The 22,318-nt window shown below is 38.1% G+C and overlaps 1 protein-coding gene across 2 annotated transcripts in view; it reads right to left on the reverse strand.

Annotated features, from left to right (window-relative positions):
- daam1a (dishevelled associated activator of morphogenesis 1a) overlaps positions 1-22,318 on the reverse strand; it is a 168,496-nt gene that overhangs the window by 18,572 nt on the left and 127,606 nt on the right. For both annotated transcript variants that reach the window (XM_059956979.1, XM_059956987.1), the window contains 2 exons: positions 7,226-7,310; positions 516-622 (listed from right to left, as the gene is read on the reverse strand). In XM_059956979.1, the coding sequence (XP_059812962.1) occupies positions 516-622; positions 7,226-7,310 (192 nt within the window). The remainder of the gene's footprint in view (positions 1-515; positions 623-7,225; positions 7,311-22,318) is intronic.

Consider the following 22,318-nt stretch of genomic DNA (forward strand, 5'->3'; position numbering starts at 1 on the left):
CCACTGCAATCATCCTGGATTAATTAAACCCATCTTAACTGTTTTAAAATTAGTGGTATTCAAAGCATAAATCAAATTATGGCACAGACAAACATCAAAAAAATGTACAGTCTATAAAAGTTTTTAAGCTCTTACAATTCCAAGTATTAAAAAAATCAGTATGTTTGAAATTATCATTTGATATCAAAAGCCAAACTGAAGATGAAAAAAATCCTTTGTGTTTAAGGAAGTTTCAATTTGTATAAAGAAAACAATTGTTTTAACACACGATGTCTCTGGTCATTTGCCTTAGCTGGCACGCCTCCAAAACAAGTCCACAGGTTCCATGAAACTGCCTGCCAGTTCAGTTCTCTTTTTTTGCATAATTTGTTCCTGATGGAAACGCCATACTTGAGGAATTTCTACACAAGAACATGTGGCTTGATAGCATGTGGTACATAACATGGAAGATAAAAGGGCTGCAGCACCAAACTGGTTTGTTCGGGGTGCTCACACCAGAGTTTTGATGTACTTACCTGCTCATTTCATACAGGAACCTGTCTGCTTTAGCCATGCGCTCTATTTCATGTTTGTGTTCTTCCAGTATATCAATGTCACTCTTTTCTGGGACAAATTTCAGCAGCTGAAAGGCAAATTGGACATTATTTCTGTAAAATATATAACACAATTTTTCTGTTAACCCACTGTCAATCATATAACTAATCTGGAAAATATGTAATTCAGTTAGTGAATCAGTATAAGATTTAATATCACTGGCAAATGTTGTAAAATTTGTTGTTTTGTGGCAGCTGTACATTGCAATTAATAATAAAAAACTAAATTACAGTAAGTACATATAAAAAAAAATTAAGTAGTGCAAAAATAGAAAGAAAAATAGTGAGGTGCTGGTCAGGGATTCATTGCCCATTCAGAAATCTGATGGTAGACGGGAAGAAGCTGTTCCTGAAATTTTCAGCATGCGTCTTCAGGCTCCTGTACCTTTTTCTTGATGGTAGTAATGAGAAGAGGGCATGTCTTGGGTGATAGGGGCCCTTGATAATGGATACTGCCTTTCTTAAGCATCGCCTTTTGAAGGTGTCCTCGATGCTGGACACTAGTGCCCATGATGAAGCTGGCTGAGTTTAAAATAAAGGAGTGCCCCTTTAAGACTAAGATAGTAAGGAGCATCTTCAACCCTTTTCAGTATATATATAACATGTTGATAACTTTTTCAGGCTCAGCTGTGAAGCTTTATGTTGTCATAAACTCCACGACTTTTAATGCCCAAATTCATCTTGATATCTTTAAAACCAAATCTCGATAAATTCTTCAAGCTCAGCTATGAAAAGTTTTTTTGGATGAAACTTGTTAATTTCCAATAAACTGAGGCTGTACCACCAACTGCAATACTTGCTCACAACTTCATTTATGCATTCTGCTAGTGTAAGTATTTAAATATGGTGTCAGATTATGGTGTTAGCAATTCTATATATACACATTTCAGTTAAAAAGTACAGTTTTTTAAAAATCTATGTAAATTGACAAAAAAATCTAATAATTGTATTATTTCAAAAGTCAAATTTGCTCCTTTGACCTGAAATTGTAGCAAGCCCTTTCTACTACTTTTCGACAGATGCTTCAATAATTTATCCTGGATTTATGAACCTAATGGTCTAATCATCAATAGTTTTCCAGTGTAACAGGTATGTTACAGCAACTTTCTACCTAAAGCAATTGATAAGGCATTCAATAAGGTGCCACATAGGAGATTGGTGAGTAAAATCAGAGCTCATGGCATTGGGGGCAGGGTTTCAACATGGATAGAAAACTGGTTGGCAGATAGAAAGCAAAGGGTAGCAGTGAATGGGTGTTTCTCAGACTGGCTGGAGGTGACTAGTGGGGTACCACAGGGCTCTGTATTGGGACCACAGCTCTTTACGATTTATGTCAATGATTTAGATGAGGGCATTGAAAACTATATCAGCAAGTTTGCTGACGATACTAAACTGAGTGGCAGTGTGACATGCGAAGAGGACATTAGGAGAATACAGGGAGACTTGGATAGGCTGAGTGAGTGGGCAGATACTTGGCAGATGTCATTCAATGTGAATAAATGTGAAGTTATCCACTTTGGAAGCTGGAACAAGAGGGCAGAGTATTGTCTGAACGGTGTCGAGTTAGGTAAGGGAGAAATGCAAAGAGACCTAGGAGTCCTAGTTCACCAGTCAATGAAGGTGAATGAGCAGGTGCAACAGGCAGTGAAGAGGGCAAATGGAATGTTGGCCTTTGTTACAAGGGGAATTGAATACAAGAGCAAAGATGTTCTTTTGCATTTGTACAGGGCACTGGTGAGACCACACCTGGAATATTGTGTACAGTTTTGGTCTCCAGGTTTAAGGAAGGACATTCTGGCAATTGAGGAAGTGCAGTGTAGATTCACTAGGTTGATTCCTGGGATGGCAGGGCTGTCTTACGCAGAGAGATTGGAGAGATTGGGCTTGTACACGCTGGAATTGAGGAGATTGAGAGGGGATCTGATTGAAACGTTTAAGATAATTAAAGGATTTGATAGGATTGAGGCAGGAAATATGTTCCAGATGTTGGGAGAGTCCAGTACCAGAGGGCATGGATTGAGAATAAGAGGTCAGTTATTTAAAACAGAGTTGAGGAAGAGCTTCTTCTCCCAGAGAGTTGTGGAGGTGTGGAATGCACTGCCTCGGAAGACGGTGGAGGCCAGTTCTCTGGATGCTTTCAAGAAGGAGCTAGATAGGTATCTTATGGATAGGGGAATCAAGGGATATGGGGACAAGGCAGGGACTGGGTATTGATAGTGAATGATCAGCCATGATCTCAGAATGGCGGTGCAGACTCGAGGGGCCGAATGGTCTACTTCTGCACCTATTGTCTATTGTCTATCTATTGTAAAACTTTCTATTTTCCCCCTCAAACTGACATCTTGGTTTAGGTAATTAGCAACAGTCAATAGTGACTTGTGCTTCTGAACATCTTCCCTTCATCTAAAGGAACAAGCACCCTTGATCTGGATGACATTACAAAGCTCCCAATCATGCAACTCTGTAAGAACTCTTTTATTTCATTCACATTTTAAACTGTAACCAGCTGTGTCTACTCAGTTCACTAATGGCAGTCAGATGAGGCAGCATGGAGCCAAATTGATGAAAGAAGTGATTAAGGTGCAAGGAGATTCCTATAAAATAACAAGTGAGCTTCTTTGCCCTAAGCCTAAACAGAAAAGCTGTACGGACTTTCAGATTGGAAATGTCATGTAATTAATAAGATGGAAAAATCATTACAAAACATGTAAAATCATTACAATCAGGTAAAAAAAAATACAATGATTTTTTTTATTATTACTAACCTGCTACCAAATATGTAAACAGTATTCAAGTAAATAATCATGAACTTCTAAATAAACTTGGAATGAACACATTTTTAACTATGTGATTTGATGTTACTTAACTCAACAATACAAGAAAAAAATTCAAAGACAAACACAAAAATCATACTTCTTCCAATATAAGCAAAAGAATGGTAGCTCCAGATTTTTTCCCCGGTTCTTCAATAAGGGCATTTAGCTTTAGCAATTGGTACTACTGGCTTTCATCTCAGGTTAATTTCAGTATTGCTAAAGCTTCAACATAGTAGTTTTCAAAGTATTTTAGTCATTCACTTCATTTTAAAAAAACATCATTACAGAAAAATTGGTTAGATGCACTATTTACAACTGCTGGAATTCATGTTTAAATACCTGAATGGACCCACAATCTGCCTGTGCTAATTAAAATTCTAAAACATGCACGTTTGCAAAAGTGACTGATTTCCATTTCCACTATAATACACAATGGAACATTTCCCTGAAATCAAACTGCTGATATGCAACACACTACCTACCATTTCCTTTTCAGCAAAACCCAGCTGGTGTGCACTTCCTGATCTTCAGCTTAATTACAGAAACTTAAGAGTAGGTCAATTACAGGAACATATGGCCACAAAGCACAGAGCATACCGGAGCATAAAAACTGACTTAACAATGGAGAGGAGGTGGTAGCAGCAATAAGTTATCTTGCATTTCACTTTCCAATCAGTCATTACAACAGGTTCTTGTAAGAACGTCCTGCTGCCCAGTATAGCGTTCCGTGCTACTGCCAAATGCAGTGGCTGTCAGGGACATACACATGGGGGGGGGGGGGGTGGGAGTAGACCAGAATCCAAGATACATTTCTTTTTTCCCAGGTTCATTCATAATCCAAACAAAGTATTTACAGGATGTAAATGGATAGATCAGAACAGTGAAGCAGGAAAATAATTTCCTTATAAAGCTATCACAACAATCAAGCAAACCACAAATATAGTTGTCTGCTTCATTACTCCCCATAAGACAAACCCTTTACCTCAAGAATCATCTTAGTGTATCCTGTCTGAAATGCCACCAATGTTAATACATCCACTGTCAGTAAAAATTCCAAAACAGTTTATAGTACTCCAGGTGCAGCATCCCCAAAGCACTATGCAGGTAGAATACCCCTTATCTGAAATGCTTGGGGCCAGAAGTGTTTTGGATTTTTTTAGATCTTGGAGTATACAATGAGATTGCTTGGGATCACCGTCATTTCTGACTGAAGTTATATGTTACCTGTAAGCAGCCTTTGTCTTGCACTTGTGATAACACATACATATTTAACAGTAAAAATTATTACATAGCATTAATATATTGAAAATTTTATTTATGCAGGGTAACAAAAGCACTACAGCAGCATCAGGAGAAGACCTGAATTAGCTGTTGACAAACAAACAACGGCAGGTTTTCAATCTCCACCTACAATGCCATGTATTGGTTAAAAGGTTACATACAGTACAACTCATTTGTATTCTCATTTTTTAGGTTATATGCAAAGTATAAACACAATCAGGATTGCAGACGTGTTCTGGTGCTAGATTATCATGATCAGCAGACGCTTTAAAAATTTAATGCTGTGCCTTTTCTTAAATTTCTGTGACCAGCCTGCTGAATATTCACAATTACCTTCAATATTAGATAGAATTTTGCTTGTTTCATTAAGAGGCATACGTCCACTCCAGTGCTGACAATACACAATCGGGATAATTTCTTTTTCGCTTTATGCAATGTTTTTCTATTTTTCATTAATTTCTTCTCACTGAGGTCTCTCTCAGAATGGTCTGTGGTACAGAGACGTGCACATCGCCTGGGAAACTCCCAAGTGTCCTGTGGAATTTTTCATTTCTGATACCATGTCAGCACTCAAAAAAATTTGAATTTCTGAGGTTTTGTGATTTTGGTATTTCAGACAAGGGGTACTCATCTGGTACTACTTTCGTACCCCATTCTCCTTGTAACATTTGGCCTCCAATCACTGTATTCTTGCAATCCCTATACAAATTGGGGTATTGAGGATCATACAGTCTCTCACTTTCCTTTCTAAAATGCAACACATGGCAGCCCTAAATCATATTAATCACAGGTTGGCCCATTTCTTCACTTTTGCAAAAAGCATATTCCCAGCCCCACCAAAAACTTTTTCATCAATTACCCTATAATTTTTAAATTAGTCATCATACACCTAAGCTTCCTCGTCCAAGGGGAGAAAAACCTTCATACTCACTCAAACTGGTCCTCAAAATTAACATAGAAACATAGAAAACCTACAGCACAATACAGGCCCTTCGGCCCACAAAGTTGTGCTGAGCATGTCCCTACCTTAGAAATTACTAGGCTTACCTATAGCCCTCTATTTTTCTAAGCTCCATGTACCTGTCTACAAGTCTCCTAAAAGACCCCATCATATCCGCCTCCACCATCGTTGCCAGCTGCCCATTCCACACAGTCACCACTCTCCCAGTTAAAAACTTACTCCTGACATCTCCTCTGTACCCACTCCCCAGCACCTTAAACTTGTGCCCTCTTGTGGCAACCATTTCAGCCCTGGGAAAAAGCCTCTGACTAGCCACACGATCAATGCCCCTCATCATTTTATACACCTCTATCAGGTCACCTCTCATCCTCTGTCACTCCAAGGAGAAAAGGCTGAGTTCACTCAACCTTTTCTCATAAGGCATGATCCCCAATCCAGGCAACATACTTGTAAATCTCCTCTGCACCCTTTCTATAGTTTCCACATCCCTCCTGTAGTGAGGTGACCAGAACTGAACACAGTTTTCCAAGGGGGGTCTGACCAGGGTCCTATATAGCTGCAACATTACCCCTCAGCTCCTAAATACAATTCCACGATTGATGAAGGTCAATACACTGTATGCCTTCTTAACCACATGCATTAAATGCAGCCTACATTTTCAAAAAAAGCTTTCCAACCAAAATTTCCAGAGAAATCCCAATCCTAATTCTTCTTGTCTGCATTCTCTCTGGTACCATCACAGAATTCCAGCAGCTACCAGTGTTGTCTTCAATCTTAGCATGGCTTCCATACTCATACATTCTTGAGTTTAAACATTAAAGTATTTGTGTATTTCCTAACCTACCATATTACATACCATTCCACCTTCAGTGATCTGCAGACTTGTATCTACTGTTTCTCTCAACCCTATCATATATTGTGCATTTCCTTAACCAGTTTGCCTAGTTCTTACAAGCCTTATTTCAAGATGCCAGACTGAATTTAATTCACTAATACTGTTTATCTGCTGGTATTTTCCTGCAATTTGCAACTTCCTTTACTATTATAATCACCTGGCTGATTTCCACATTATCTGCAAACTCATTCATGCCAACTAAAGCAAATCAAGTAAGAGCAAGATTGTAAGTGGAGAGCACTGCATCATACAACTGACTTGTACCTTTGAGGCAACAGAATCAGAAGGCAAATCACTCACCACACAATGCCCTGTTTCAGACCTGCTCTGTCACTAGAGTGCTTATTTAACTAGCACATTTGACAAGAATAAATAACATCATTTAAGTATCATAGGTTAGGCATTCTAGAATGGAAGCTATACTTAAAAAAGATTTGAGTTTATAGCCAAGATTTCGGTTATCTCACAGGTAAAGTACAAAGTGGAGACATGTACTTCCATCAGGGACAGTCACTCCTTGTAACTACTGCAGCTGATGTACCGTGCTAGACATTTTCCAAACAATACTGTGGAACCTGTACTGTTTTCCACTTAATCATCAACCACATCCTCCCTCCCCAACCCATTGCAAGCACACACATCATTAATAGAGGAAGCTCATAACAACCAGTGACATTACCTGCTCAAGCATGTCTTTTGGTAAATCTTCCTGCTCATCCATTGTTAAAATAGCCCGCTTTATTTCCTCATTGGACAGCTTTAACCTAGACAGATGACAAATGTAATTTAACACAGTGCAGTGTTCCAAATAATGTAAAGTTACTATCCGTAGCTGGAACTGTAAACACAAATATTTATACATTAATATCATGTGTTGGCACTGGCCCTCTAAGCCAAGCTCCCACCATTCAGAGCAGCTGGGGAAAAGTTTAAGCTCACCAACAACTTTGTAACAAACATTATTAGTCAGGCAATTTAAGTCTAGTATTGAACTATAGAATGCAGACCTGACAGATTGAGGACTGCTTTGTTGAGTCTGGTGCTCCCAGTTCAGTCTCCTCTACATTGGTATGTACAAAAAAGCTGGATGAACTCAGCAGGTCAGGCAGCATCCGTTGAAAGGAACAGTCAACGTTTCAGGCCGAGACTCTTTGTCAGGACTAAAGGAGGAGGGGGCAGGGGCCCTATAAAGAACGTGGGGGGAGGGTGGAATGTGCCAGGTGAAAAACCAATCAGAGGAAAGATCAAGGGGTGGGGGAGGGGAAGCAGGGAGGGGATAGGCCGGAGAGGTGAAGAAGGAATCTGAGGGGAAAGTACTATGGGTAGTAGAAGGCGGCAGAGTCATGAGAGGTAATATGCAGCTGGAAGAAAAGGCAGAGTGAAAGTGGGATGGGGGAAGGGAGAGGGAGGGAATTACCAGAATTTGGAGAATTCGATGTTCATACCAAGGGGCTGGAGACTACCCAGATGGTGTTTTTTCTGCTTGGGGAGCCTCCAACCTGAAGGCATCAACTTCTCTGACTTCTCCCCCTCCCCTTTTCTCCCCTTTTCCATTCCTCCTGTTCGGGCTTCCCCCTCCTCCTTACCTGCCTTTCACCTCCCTATAATGTCTCGCCTCCTTCCCTTCCTCCCATGGTCCACACTCCTCTCAGATTCCTTCTTCTTCAGCCCATTACCTTTCCCACCTTTCACTTTGCAACTTCTCACTTCATTCCCCCCTTCCTTTACTCACCTATCTTCCCCCTCATCTGGCTTCATCTATCACCTGCTATCTTGCATTCCTTCCCCGTCTCCCACCTCCTTCTTCTGGCTTCCTTTCAAAGTTCAAAGTAAATTTATTATCAAAGTACATTCTGTGTATGTCATCATATACAACTCCAAGATTCATTTTCTTGCAGACACACTCAATAATCCATAATAAAATAATAACCATATTAAAATCAGTGGAAGACTGTACCAACTTGGGCATTCAAACAGTGTGTAAAAGACAACAAACTGTTCAAGTACAAAAAGAAAGAATAACAACAACAAATAATAATGATGATGATGATGATAATAATAATCAGTATCAGGAACGTGAGATGAAAAATCTTTGAAAGTGAGCTCATAGATTGTTGGAACAGTTCAGTGATGGGGCAAGTGAAATTGAGTTAAGTTATCCCCTTTAGTCATAAGCCTGTGGTTGAGGGGTAATAACTGCTCCTAAACATGATGGTATGAGTCCTGAGGCTCCTGTACCTTCTTCCTGATGGCATCAGCACGAAAAGAGCAAGTCCTGGGTGGTGGGGCTGACGATGGACACTGCTTTCCAGTGACAACACTTTGTGTAGATGTGTTCTATGGTGGGAGGGCTTTATCCCTGATGGACTGGGCTGTATCCACTACTTTTTGTGGGATTTTTGGTTCAAGGGTATTGTTGCTTCCATGCTAGGCTGTGCAGTCTGCACCACACATCTACACAAGTCTGTCAAAGTTTTAGATGTCATGCCGAATCTACACGAGTTCCTAAGGAAGTAGAGGCACTGGATGGCTTTCTTAGTAATTGCACTTTTATGCTGGGCCCAGGACAAGTTCTCCAAAGTAGTAACACTGAGGAATTTGAAGTTATTGACCCTTTCCACCTCTGATGAGGATGAGCTCATGGGTCTCCGGTTTCCTCCTCCTGAGGTCAATAATTAGCTCCTTGGTCTTGCTGACATTGAGTAAGATGTTGTTCTCTCATCCTGATGAAGGGTTTCAGCCCAAAATGTCAACGATTATTCTTCTTCATAGATGTTACATGACCTGCAGAGTTCCTCCTACATATTGAGTTTGTTACACTGGATTTCCAGCACTTGTAGAATCTCATGTGTTTGTGAACTGTAGATTGAAAGGGTTAGTGGGGCAATAAGAATTCAGTTCAGCCCCTCGTATGCTGAACTGGTGGAACAGAAATCAGGTTCTGAATAGGAACAACTGCAGAGGACAGACAGGCCACAAGTGGTTATTGACCCTAAATGTTAACTCACTTTCACTCTCCAAAAATGTTGCTTTGCATGCTCGGTACACCCACCATTGTCTTTATTTAAGACTTTCAGCATCTATAGCATTTTGTTTCCAGTTTATATTTTAGTATCACTTGATCAATTAATAAAGAGCTTGCAAGCTGGTCTTCAACTAAAACAGACTTCTGAAAGAGCCCTGCTGTCCCAACTCTAGCTTGCTTGAGAAGAAAGTCATATTGCTAAACCGGTGTTATCAATTTAGTCCATGCATGCCTAACTAATTTTCCTTTCTATTGACACAATTAGGTCATCCAGGATATTTCAGGATATGTCTTTGCAAATGGAAGTTCTAGAGCAGTAAAATAAATGTACTAGGAAGTTTACTGGAAGGCATTACAGAAGAAGCCACTCCAAGGCAGATGATGCTGAATGCAGTGGGATCGTACAGTAATGAGATGTTAAAATGGCTTTCTCATGACTTCAGAGATTGGGATTTGATTCTGATGGGTAGAGTTTGTACGTTCTGTCACTGCACAAGTTTCCCGCAATTGTTCCCATATGCCAAAACCTGGTTGGCAGGTTAGATGATGGCTGTGCAAATGGATGGCAAGCACGTCAGGGAGAGGGAAAAAATGTGATCTGTATACGTAGGTGCTTAATAGTTGGTGAGAATGCCGTGAGCCAAAAGACCTGTTTCAATGCTCAATAACTCTATGAATCCAGTGTGTAGATATCTCTGACTGTCATCAGAGTGAATAACATGCAAAGTAAAATTTCAGGAATATCGTTAACTTTAAATGAAACATCCTTTGATTTTGGCATGATAAACACATATTTTAAGGTGGAAATAAATGTTGAGCAAAATACTGCCATTATTAAAGTTTAAATTGGATAGCAATTTCTGACAATTCTATATTCAGAATTAAAACAGATGGGAATCTGCTGTCAAGATATCCTGTTATACGTATTATATTCAATAATTCAACCAAGAGACCTGTTACTGAAGTACATGGAACAGCATGCAGTCCTGCACGTACATGTGAAGTATCCAATATACTCCTCCAAAAACTGTAACTATTCGGGGGGTTCCCAATCTTTTTTATGCCATGGAGTCTTACCATTAACTGAGGGGTCCGTGGATCCCAGGTTGGGAAACCCTGAACTAAACCATTCCAGTATAGGTACACATTTCACAGTAGTTTTAAGTAACATTTACAGAAGTACCATGGCACTGGATAATTTTTCATAAGTCTAGGGTTTCATATCTTGAGATTTTAACTTTTTAAAAAAACAGTAATATGTTCTCATTTTTCTCAATTTGTCCCTTCTTTCCCTCTCCATGTTTTACTTTCTGATCTTGATTTGGCTTTGAATTCAATATTTTAGGATCTCTAGCTCCAACTTTTCACATCTCATGAATTGTGATTATTTACAGAAATACTGCTGCTTGTCTAATGATACAGAAGACAAGTGGTCTGTAAGAACTGTTGCACATTTTGGTTCAGAGGAGGTTCACAAGATTGATACCAAGAATTAAAGGGTTAATATCTGAGGGATGTTTGATGGCTCTGGGCCTGTACTCATTGGAGCTTTGAAGAATGAGGGGATTTCAATGAAATCTATCAAATAGTAAAGGTCTAGATTGAGAAGACGTGGAGAGAATGATTCATATATTGGGGAAGTCTAGGGCCAAAGGGCATATTCTCAGAAGAATGACGTACCTTTTCAAAAGATAAGGAGGAATTTCTTTAGCCAGAGGGTCATGAATCTGTCAAAGTAATTGCCACAGATGGCTGGCGAGGACAGATCATTGGGTATATTTAAAGCAGAGGCTCGTATGTTCTTGATTAGTAAGGGCGTCAAAGTTTACGAGGAGAAGGCAGGAGAATGGGGTTGAAAGGGATAGCCAGTCATGTTGGAACGGCGGAGCATACTTCCTGGGCCAAATAGCCTCTCTCTGCTCCTCTGTCGGCTGTTTCTGTAGTACTAAGAGCTAAGAATTACAATGAAGTTTCAGAAGTTTCAAAGTAAGTTACAAAGTAATAAAGGGGCATAAAATCAAGAAAGATCATAGTTCTGGTCTTCAACATGCACGTACTCAAACTGGTAGCCAAACCAGATCAAATCCTCCACTGAGAGACTCTACAAATGGATCAAATTCTGGATGCAATGGTAAATAACAAGTTCAAAAGTTGTTTGCTGTTGGGAAATCCCGAAAATTAGTGGAAGTCACAAAAAAAGCCAATGACAGATTCTACTAAAGCTATGAAATAATTGACACTATCCGTAAAAAGGTTATTTAGCAGATTTGAATGATAGTCTACAATTGCAATTTTAACACAAGTGTTAAAATGCTTAAAATTCTTTCATGTCAATTTAAATGATGATTAAACCAAATATTGAAGAACAGATATTAAGTATAATAGATAGTTATGGTGTTGCTTATCCACATCATTTCTGTTCAGATTATAGGCACATGGACAATATTGTTTAAATGCATGCTTTAAAATATGAAAATTACGTTCTGCAGAGAAGGAAGGATGGGCAGAGGGATAGGCAGAGCAAATTGTTCTCCGAGTTATCTAGTGGTAAATGTAGATGATACTACAGATGCATATTTCTACATTCAACTGTGAAGTCATATAATTAAAATTAAATGAATAATTAAGATGGTGCTGGTGAAATCCAGCAACTAGTTTTCAGTGGCAAGATACAAAACAAAGAAAACCACTAAACACTTAACAATAACACCTTATTAATAATGATCACTGCTAACAATGAAGAGGCGTGCAGAGGCGGAGGCAAAGGCAACTGGAGGTGGGAGAGAGGGAACTCCCAGCGTCTGTTGGATTTAAGCACTGGGCCAATTTGGAAATGAGAGGGTGTCAGGACTGGAGGCTAGCAATGGGCCGGTTCTGCTTAAACCGGATAACATTTTATAAAGTCAAATTGCTTTGACTTATACTTTTTTCTAAATAGTAAGATTTTATCTCAATGATATTCTTCCTTCCATTATATGAATAAAAGTGCATTAAATGTAGTACTCAGTTAATGTACTGCACATCAAGTGATTTAGTCGGCTCTGTGCTGAACTGAAGCTGTGGCCTGCTCCAGCTGAAGTGATGCCAGGTTTTGGATCTTTTGTAAAACTTCAGCTTTGAATGCTATTTGCTTACTTCCATTGTTTACATGATATTTTTCCCTCCCTGTGCACTGGGCATTTGATGTCTGTGTATAATAGACATCTTTTGGGGTGTCTTTGTTTTATGGCTAACTGTAAGGAGACGAATCTCAAGGATGCATAATATATAATATATACATACTTTGAACTTTGAAACCCTCCAATAAAACAAAAATATCAGTTTACCCAAGTGAAGCCAAAAGATACTTTTCTGCAGCCTTCAACTGTTCATTTGAATTAGAGAAAATGGTTCATTTTCTCTAATTCAACACAGCATTTTAAAGTAGCTACGAAAGCACACTGTTAAAAGAAGTCAGCTCTCATCTCTAGTTGTTACTTGCCTAATTGTAAAGCTCAGTGATCTGCACTGGCGTAACACACTCCGCAATTTGACAGTTCCTGTGACACTGATACCAATCAAATCTATTTAATTTTAGTGGATTACTATCATTATACAACTGAGCACAACATTTCATATACTTTTATTCATATAATGGAGGGGAGAATATCATTGAGATAAAATCTTCCTATTAGACAAGTACAAGACAAAGCAATTTGATTTTATAAAATTTTATCCAGTTTTTTTGTGTTTATTAATTATATCAAGTATTCCATGTAACTTTCTATACCAAGGCTTCATAGACATTAACAGCACAGAATGAAACCATTCAGCCACTGTCAGTAGGTTAAAAGAGTTATCTAGTAAGTCTCAATCTCCTGCCCTTGCTCCATTTATATGCAATTTTCTCCCATTCAAGTATTTATTACAATTTTGATGCTATTTCCACATTGGCAGCTGATTGCTGGAACAATCCTAACCTTTTCCCACTCCCCCACTCTCCTGCCACAATAATTAATTGTTTGCTTCAAATGTAATTACAGTTCAACAGATACCTGAGTGATGCCAGCAGTTCAGGAGCTACTTTTTCTGGCTCTCCAAGGCTATATAAAGCAAATTTTATAATAGTCTACCCTGGCCATCTCTTCCCAATACTATGGAAGTTCTTGGAAATAATATTAAGTGTATTATTCTGAACCCCATTCTGCAATGCAAACAGGTTGAGTTACAAACACAGATAGAATAGAACCAATTTTAAGCAGCTGCTTAATATAAGCACAATGAGTTATCAGGTTCCTTCAATCACAGAAGTTCATGCCAAATCTCACCTCATTTTCAGAGTTTTACCCAATAAACAAATGACAGAACTTGTTACATATTTAATATTTCAGTAATATTTGAATAATATTGTAAATATGTTGCTTAAGCATTCTTGACTGTTTAAATAATTCATTACAGGTTATATGTAAAAATATGTGAATGATATACATTGCAGTGAGACATTGAAGTTGAAATAAAGTGCAGCATGCTTTTGTCGCAAGAAGTGAAGATGTTTCAGTACTAAATAGAAAGAAAAAGGTCAAATACACAGGTTCATTAACAATGAGTATTGGGTGATAATAATCAAATTTAAAAGAGCAGAAATGGCTGGCTACATCAGAAAGACAGATGTGTTTAACTGCACAAAAGATAACTGGCTACTGTATATGTAATGAATTAAGCAGTACTTTGAAGCAGATTAAATAACTAATGAGAAGCAAGTGCCAGTTTTGCTGAATGCATTAGGTTTAAAGGCATACAGTTTGCTTAGCAGTTTGACTGAATAAGCAGAAATGAGCTTTGCTCTTATCATGAAAGTAATGCAGGAACATTTAGAACTGAAAACATTATTAATTGCAGAATGCATCAGGTTTCACAAGTGGAATCAAAAAGAGGGGGAGTTCATGTCAGCTTACGTGGCTGAATTGAAGAGTAGTCCATTCAGTAACAGACTTAATGAAGTGCTGAGAGAACATTCAGTTTGTGAAACCTTACAAGAAAGCATTTCAAAAATGGCTCCTAACTGAAGCACAGCTGACACTTAAAAGAGCAGTTGAAATTGCTGTGTCAATGGAAACAGCAGACAGAGATGCAGTCAGAAATGAAACAGTGGGTGAACAAAACTGCAATGTCTAAACAACAACTTGCTTGACCAAACAAATTGTGCTACCATTGTGGCAGGGACTCAAATACACCTGACCAATTCAGCTTTACTTGTAGAAAATGCAACAAAGTAGGACATATACAAAGAGTATGTCGGGCAGACAGAACTAAAGGAGTTTGTACAGGGAAGAGATAAAGATAGAGTCAAGCTGCAGTTTCAAAAAGAGCACTAATCTGCATGCTTGTTGATGAAAAATCTGATAATGATGCAAGTGATGTAGGACTGTGTAGTCTTGAGATTTACAATGTGAAAACTAACAAAAGGCAAGCAATATGGCTTATACCAGAGGTGAACAGCAAATTAATTAAGATGTAATTGGACACTGGCTTGGTTGTTTCAGTCATTCAACAAAATCAGTTTGAATAGTATTTCAAAGATGCTGAACTGAAGCCTGCAGATATCCAACCGAGAACTTACACTGGAGAAAAGATAATTCCTGTGGCAGAACTTCAGATGGTGACAAGAAAGCGTACAGCAGCAGGATATATCAACTAATCGAGTGCTGTCAGAGCAACAACCTTGCACTCAACATCAGGAAGACCCAAGAAAGGGTAGGATGAGGGAGCAGACACCAGCCTTCATACAGATCAGAAGAGGAAAGGGTCAGCAACTTCAAGTTTCTTGCTGTCACCATATCTGAGGAACTATCCTGTTACATTGCTACCATCAGGGAGGAAGTGCAGGAGCCTTTCTTTCTTTTTCAATCTTTTTATTGAGTTTCATATATATATAAAAAAAACATAACATATTAATGAATAGGTTATAAATACAATAGACTTGAAATTGCATTAATAATAGGATAATAATATCCTATTAAATATCAACAAAAAAAGGTACATTAATCAATCAAGTCTATATAATTATATATGAAAAAAAAACAAAAATAATCGTCAAAAGGAAAAAAAAAATTTGAAAATATATAAAAGAGAATATATATTGAAAAAAAAACACTAAACTAAACTAACATGGGCAATAATAACAGTTTATAAGTATATGATAGTGTCAAAAAACTCCGGAACTCCATGCCTGAACAAGAATAAACAGAAAGGAGGTCTGAAAAAGGCCAAATTAATTCATATGAAAATGTCGAATAAACGGTCCCCAAGTTTCTTCAAATTTAATTGATGAGTCAAAAATAGTGCTTCTAATTTTTTCCAAACTCAGATAAGAAATAGTTTGAGAAAACCACAGAGACGTAGTAGGAGGATTTACTTCTTTCCAGTTTTGTAATATAGACCTTCTGGCCACTAATGTTACAAAAGCAATCATTCATCTGATTGGAGGGGAAAACTGATTACCATCCTCATTTGGTATACCAAAAATTGCAGTAATAAAATGAGGTTGTAAATCGATATTCCAAATTGAGGAAATGGCAACAAATATGTCCTTCCAATAGTTATGTAAAGTGGGACATGACCAAAACATGTGGGTCAATGAAGCCACATCTGAGTGACATCTGTCACATTGAGGGTTAATATGAGAATAGAATCGAGCAAGCTTATCTTTAGACATATAAGCTCTATGTACAATTTTAAATTGTATTAAAGCATGTTTAGCACATATAGAAGAGGAATTAACCATTTGTAAAATTTTTTCCCATTTATCTGTTGATATATTGTATCGAAGTTCTTTTTCCCATTCTTGTTTAATTCTATCTGATATTTCCGGTTGTATCTTCATAATCATGTTATAAATAAAAGCTACTAATCCCTTCTGACAAGGATTAAAGGTAAAAATCAAATCTGAGAAATCCATTGAAGTTGAATTGGGAAAAGATGGTAGAACTTTATGTAAGAAATTTCTGATTTGTAAGTATCTAAAAAAATTAGATTTAGGTAATTTAAATTTGTTGGAAAGTTGGTCAAAAGACATCAAAGTACCTTCAAAAAAAAGATCACGAAAACATTTTATACCTTTCCTTTTCCATATGCTAAAAGCTTGATCTGTCAATGAAGGTTTGAAAAAAAAATTAAGTAAAATAGGGCTATCAAGAACAAAGTTTTTCAGAGTAAAAAACTTACGAAATTGAAACCAAATTTGTAGTGTATATTTGATAATAGGATTAGATATCTGTTTATTGAATTTAACTAAATCAGCAGGAAGAAAAGAACCAAGAACGGAGAATAGAGAATATCCCTTTACCTCACTACATTCCAAATTTACCCACTGTGGACACAATGGTGAGTCCAAATCTAATTTCCAATACGTTAGGTTATGAATATTATTCGCCCAATAGTAAAATCTAAAGTTAGGCAAAGCTAAACCACCATCTTTTTTAAATTTTTGTAATTGCCTTTTACTTAACCTGGGGTTTTTATTTTGCCACACAAATGAGGAAATTTTTGAATCAATGTTGTCAAAAAAAGATTTAGGAATAAAAATTGGTAAGGCTTGAAATAAATATAAAAATTTCGGTAAAATCATCATTTTAATAGCATTAATCCGACCAACTAATGATAGGAATAAGGGAGACCATCTTGTAGTAAATTGTTGAATTTGATGAAGCATAGGTAAAAAATTCAGTCTAAATAAATCTTTATATTTCTTGGTGATTTTTATACCTAAATAGATAAAGTTATCAGTAACAACTTTAAATGGTATCCTGTCATTCAATAAAGTTTGCGCGTTTAAGGGGAATAATTCACTCTTATCTAAGTTTAATTTATAACCAGAAAAACTACCAAATTGAGCCAACAAGGATAAAATAGCGGGAATAGACCTGTCAGGATCAGAAATATATAACAGCAAGTCATCAGCATAAAGTGATAATTTGTATAACTTCTCATTACGGGTGATACCAAAAATATTAGGAGATTCACGAATAGCAATGGCTAAAGGTTCTAATGCAATATTAAATAATAAAGGACTTAAAGGACAACCTTGTCTCGTACCACGAGATAATTGAAAAAAAGAGGATCTATAATTATTTGTAAGAACAGAAGCAACAGGTTTGGAGCCTGAAGGCATACACTCAAAGATCCAGGAACAGCTTCTTCCCCACTGCCTAGATTTCTGAGTGGACACTGAACCCATGAACATGACCTCACTACTTTGTTTTCCTCTTTTTGCACTATTTATTTAACTGTGATTTACAGTTTTTTAAATTATGTATTGCAACGTACTGCTGGCACATAACAAGTTTCACGACATTAGCCAGTGATATTAAATCTGATTCTGAGGGAATGGCATTTGTCACAGTAAAATACAACAACCAACAAGCCACATTGGGCTTGTATGTGGTAAAAACAGGAGGGACAGCATTGTGGGGTCTTGAGTGGCTGGAAGAACTACAACTTGCTTGCGGAACCATCCGCAATTTGCATGCCACATCCCCTTCAACAAAGTCAACTGAAAGCAAATTAAGGAAGGTACTGGATGATGACATGGCAGTGTTCAGGCATGGCAATATAAAACTGAAATGTATTAAGGGTAAAAACAAGTAAAAAATGCCACACCAAAGTTTTACAAAGTCTATCTGGCTCTTTATATCTGTGATAAAGTAGCCAATGAGCTAGACTGTATGGAGGCTAAAGGAATTCTGTCCAAGGTTGAGTGGAGCCAATGGGCAACAGCAGTGGCCCCTATAGCCAAGAAGAATGGGTCTGTCAGGATCTGTGGTGATTTTAAGGTTACCATCAACCCAGAACTGAAAGTAAATGACAAAGTTATCCTCGCCTCTGCTCAGAGTAGAGTTTACTGTATCTCTGCAAACCCATCTGGAGGGAAACACTTCAGCAAAGTGGACTTAGCTGAGGCCGACCTACAGATGGAGAGAGAAGAGCCCAAAGTGCTTCTCACCGTAAACAGTCACAAAGGGCTTTATCACTATAATAGGCTTATTTTTGGAGTAACATTTGCCCCAACACTCTTGCAGAAGGCTGCCAGACAGAGTTACCTCAGACATTATTATTACCAGTAAAAATGAGAAAAAACAACTCCAAAATCTCAAAACAATGTTAAGAAGATTAGAAGATTATAGGACAGCAGAAACCTATTTGGATGAGGACTAATCAACCAGGAGCGACGGATGATGTGGATTAAATACCACTGGACTAGACATGCACAGGCATCGTCCCTGATGAAGTTTGTCATCGTAATGTCGGTTAAAGTCGATACCTGTACCCAGAAGGAAGCTTGACGTTTCACTCCAGGACAAGCAGTCCTGGCAAGGGACTACAGAGGTGATCAAAACCAGGTAATCAGGAAGATTACAGACAGAACTGGTCCACTCTCCTACACAGTGGAGATTGTGTCTGATGTCATCTGGAGATGACACATTGATCAGCTGAGGGGAGCCAACTGTTAGAGAAGAAAGGTGGTTAGAGCTGTCAGAACCAATCCTACATTCCCAAGAGGAGGCTCCGGAACCTGAGACAGTTTCACATCCACAAGTCTCACCTGCCAACCAGAGTGATTCCCCCTGGTCAGGAAAGCAGTCACCCCACAAGAGTAAGAAAGCCTCCACTGTGTTTAATTCTGGCCTGAATAGAACAATTTAAAATTCACCCTGCTGTGGATGTCTATATAGTGGTTGTATTATTTTGTATTATACAAAACACAATGGTACTTCAGTGTTAGCTGGATATTTGTTGGAAGGTTTTAGCAATAAACTCAGATTAAGAACATCGTTACATTATTCACTAATGTCTGATTTACACTGGATTTGCTCTAAAATATTATTATACGTTAATTTCCTCTGATTTATTATGAATTTGAGAAATGCTCTTTAATCCACAGCTGTTTATATTATCTTGTACCTCTTCTAGAGATAAAAATACATAAATTACTAAGAGCAATGCATGCTTTCAATATGGCTAAAGAAAATACATCTTAAAAAGAAAGAGTTGTTTTAAAAATGCTTAACAATTGACGGTGCTACCTTTGCCCAGATTCTAATAGTTTACCTTGGGCAACCAAGCTCTATTGGAAGCATATGGATTCTAACATAATTTTTCTAACATATTTCAAGAAACATATGCCATTATGGATTGCAAGTGCAGAAAAGTAGCTTTCACATCACATCAAAGATTGAAAATCTACTGCATATTTCTCCATCTTCCTTTGGAGCAGATAATAGTTTAAATAAAATTTAGGGGATCACTTGAATGGATTTTTTTCGTGAATGGAACTTCCTTTAAGAATAAAAAGAAGGACCAGCAAGACCACCAGTGCGAAATCAACCATCACAGGAGCAGTTACACAGCCGACTAAGCAGGAATCAGTCAAGTTTGTCAGTCAAATCAAAGAATTCAGAAGCTCAGACACAATAAATCGGCAATAAATAATCTCCAGCAGAGTGCCAAGTCCTATTTTCATCTTTGGAGAACCAGTGCACAGTTGATTTAATTTTGACTTTGTATTCTCAGCATACTACAACATCTCTAAGGCAGGATACAACCGGGAACCACCTCCACCTGCTGCCCGTGACCAGCTGATAGAGCTTGCACAAGTAACATATTCTAGTCATAAACCTATACATCTTGGCAGATGAAACAGATTACATTTCAGGTGTAGTCACTTACATCATAATAAATTGCAGTTTTTACACTTGTCAACTGTAGAATAACCTTTGCTGTGCTTACCATTCGTATGTCTGTGTGTCTGTCTGTCTCTCTCTCTGTGCCTCTGTGTGCCATCCTTTAAAGCACTTCAAACAGTTCATATTGTACCCAAATATTTTCTAAAACATTACAAATCAGCTAATATACTTTCAACCCAGTTTGCCTAGCTTGCTACTTATCAGATTAATGGTAGATTTTAAAATAAGGAGGAGCTTCATTCAACAGGAATCCTGCCACTGGAGGTCTCCATCACTATCTGCTGCTCCTAATGTTATGAATGTGAAGCAACTCTGTGGGGCCGAAGGGTACAGAGTCGCCCCCCCCCCTCCTTTTTGAGAATCGCAAGATCGCTATTAATTCAGGTCTGAGACCCAGGAAATGAGAGAGGTCCAGAATACACAAGGTTTGGAATGTGTCCTGACCTCAGCAAAACGGAACCACTGTTAACGGTTATTGTCTCTTGGAGACGGAATTGTGTATTGAGTACTGTACTATTCATTGAAACCCCTCAGGGGACGACCAGACGGGGCTGGTTGAGGGATTGCATCATCCCAACCTGATTGACATCTGAGACCCGGTGAATAAGGATAAGAGAGGGTCTGGGGAACAACCCCTTCAGATGCACCACGAGAAACGCTGGAAATCCAGTGACAGTGTTTTATAGCGAACGCCGGTGAGAGCTCGTGTGCGTCCTCCCTTGCCTGGGTGGCGGGCTCATCACGGAAGAACGTTTAGCTAAGGGAGAGGCCACAAGTGAAAGGCCACGACAACGAGACTCCTGACGGATCGAAATCATAAAAGGAAAGTCGGCAAGTTTTTCTCCAAAATCTCTCTCTCTCTCTCTCCAACCATTTGTATTTCCATCGGACAATACATTATCTCCTAGACAACGATAGAGCTTATTTCTTATTGATTATTATTATACCTGCATTTTTAGATTTAGTATTGATGACGTATATTATCTGTATATTTGCATTGATATTATTTTTGTGTATTTTTACTAATAAATACTGTTAAAAATAGTATCATCAGACTTCAACGGATGTCTCTATCTTTGCTGGTAAGTGACCCAGTTACGGGGTTCGTAACACTAATATGGTGATGATTTTCAAAGATGGGAATCCTTCTTTGCAATATTCTTCCTCCAATGTCCCAACTTACAAGGCTATACTTTAAAAAAGGCTTTTTGAAATTAACAAAATAAGTAATTAATAATTCTTTGTAATCAAATGTCAAAGAGGTCCTTGCACCTTCTAATAAAACTTAGAAGTGTTAAAATTAGCCGTTATAACTATTAAAGTGCTGCCATAAATCTCGTGCATTTACCTTTGTATCAGTACAAATGACTTAAATACAGATTATTTTTTTCAAACAACCACTATTCAGCTCACTCCTAACCAATCATTCTCATCAGTATCCATTTTTCTCTTACTACCCACAAAGCAGTGGTATTACACCTTTCCTCATGCTCAGTCATCCTCCTACTTTGATTATGAAGCTCAGTGGAGTTTCTTCTGAAAGTTCCTGCAGCAAGAGGAAACAACGTGAAGCACGAGAAAGGGGCACAGGTCCTCTCAGGATCCTGAGCAGTAATGAGAAAGCAGACTGCTTTGACCGTAACAAAGAAAACTGGAATGCCAGCACTGGCTTTGTAATGTCAATCCTGCAGCAACAGAGAAAGGGTAAAGGAGGCAAATGAACATAGGAGGTTGGCTTCAACTGAACATTTAAATTCAGCAGTCTCTTCACATTCTCACTTTAAGACAGAAAGGGCAACCCCAGCTTTACTGTTTAATTACCCTATACATGTAAAATTGAAAGGATCATGCACCTCTACAAAGATAATTTAATGGAGACAAGAATAAAATTCGAATGAGTAAAAATCATCACTTTCTCATCTAAAGCAAAGATAGGTAGATAAAGAAACATCAATTTACAGGAAACTGCTATATTATTCATGTTGATACAGAGACAGCAGCAGAGTATCTTCAGTACAAGATATGA

This window comes from Hypanus sabinus, chromosome 2 (genome assembly GCF_030144855.1).
Source record: "Hypanus sabinus isolate sHypSab1 chromosome 2, sHypSab1.hap1, whole genome shotgun sequence".
NCBI classification, from domain to species: Eukaryota; Metazoa; Chordata; class Chondrichthyes; order Myliobatiformes; family Dasyatidae; genus Hypanus; species Hypanus sabinus.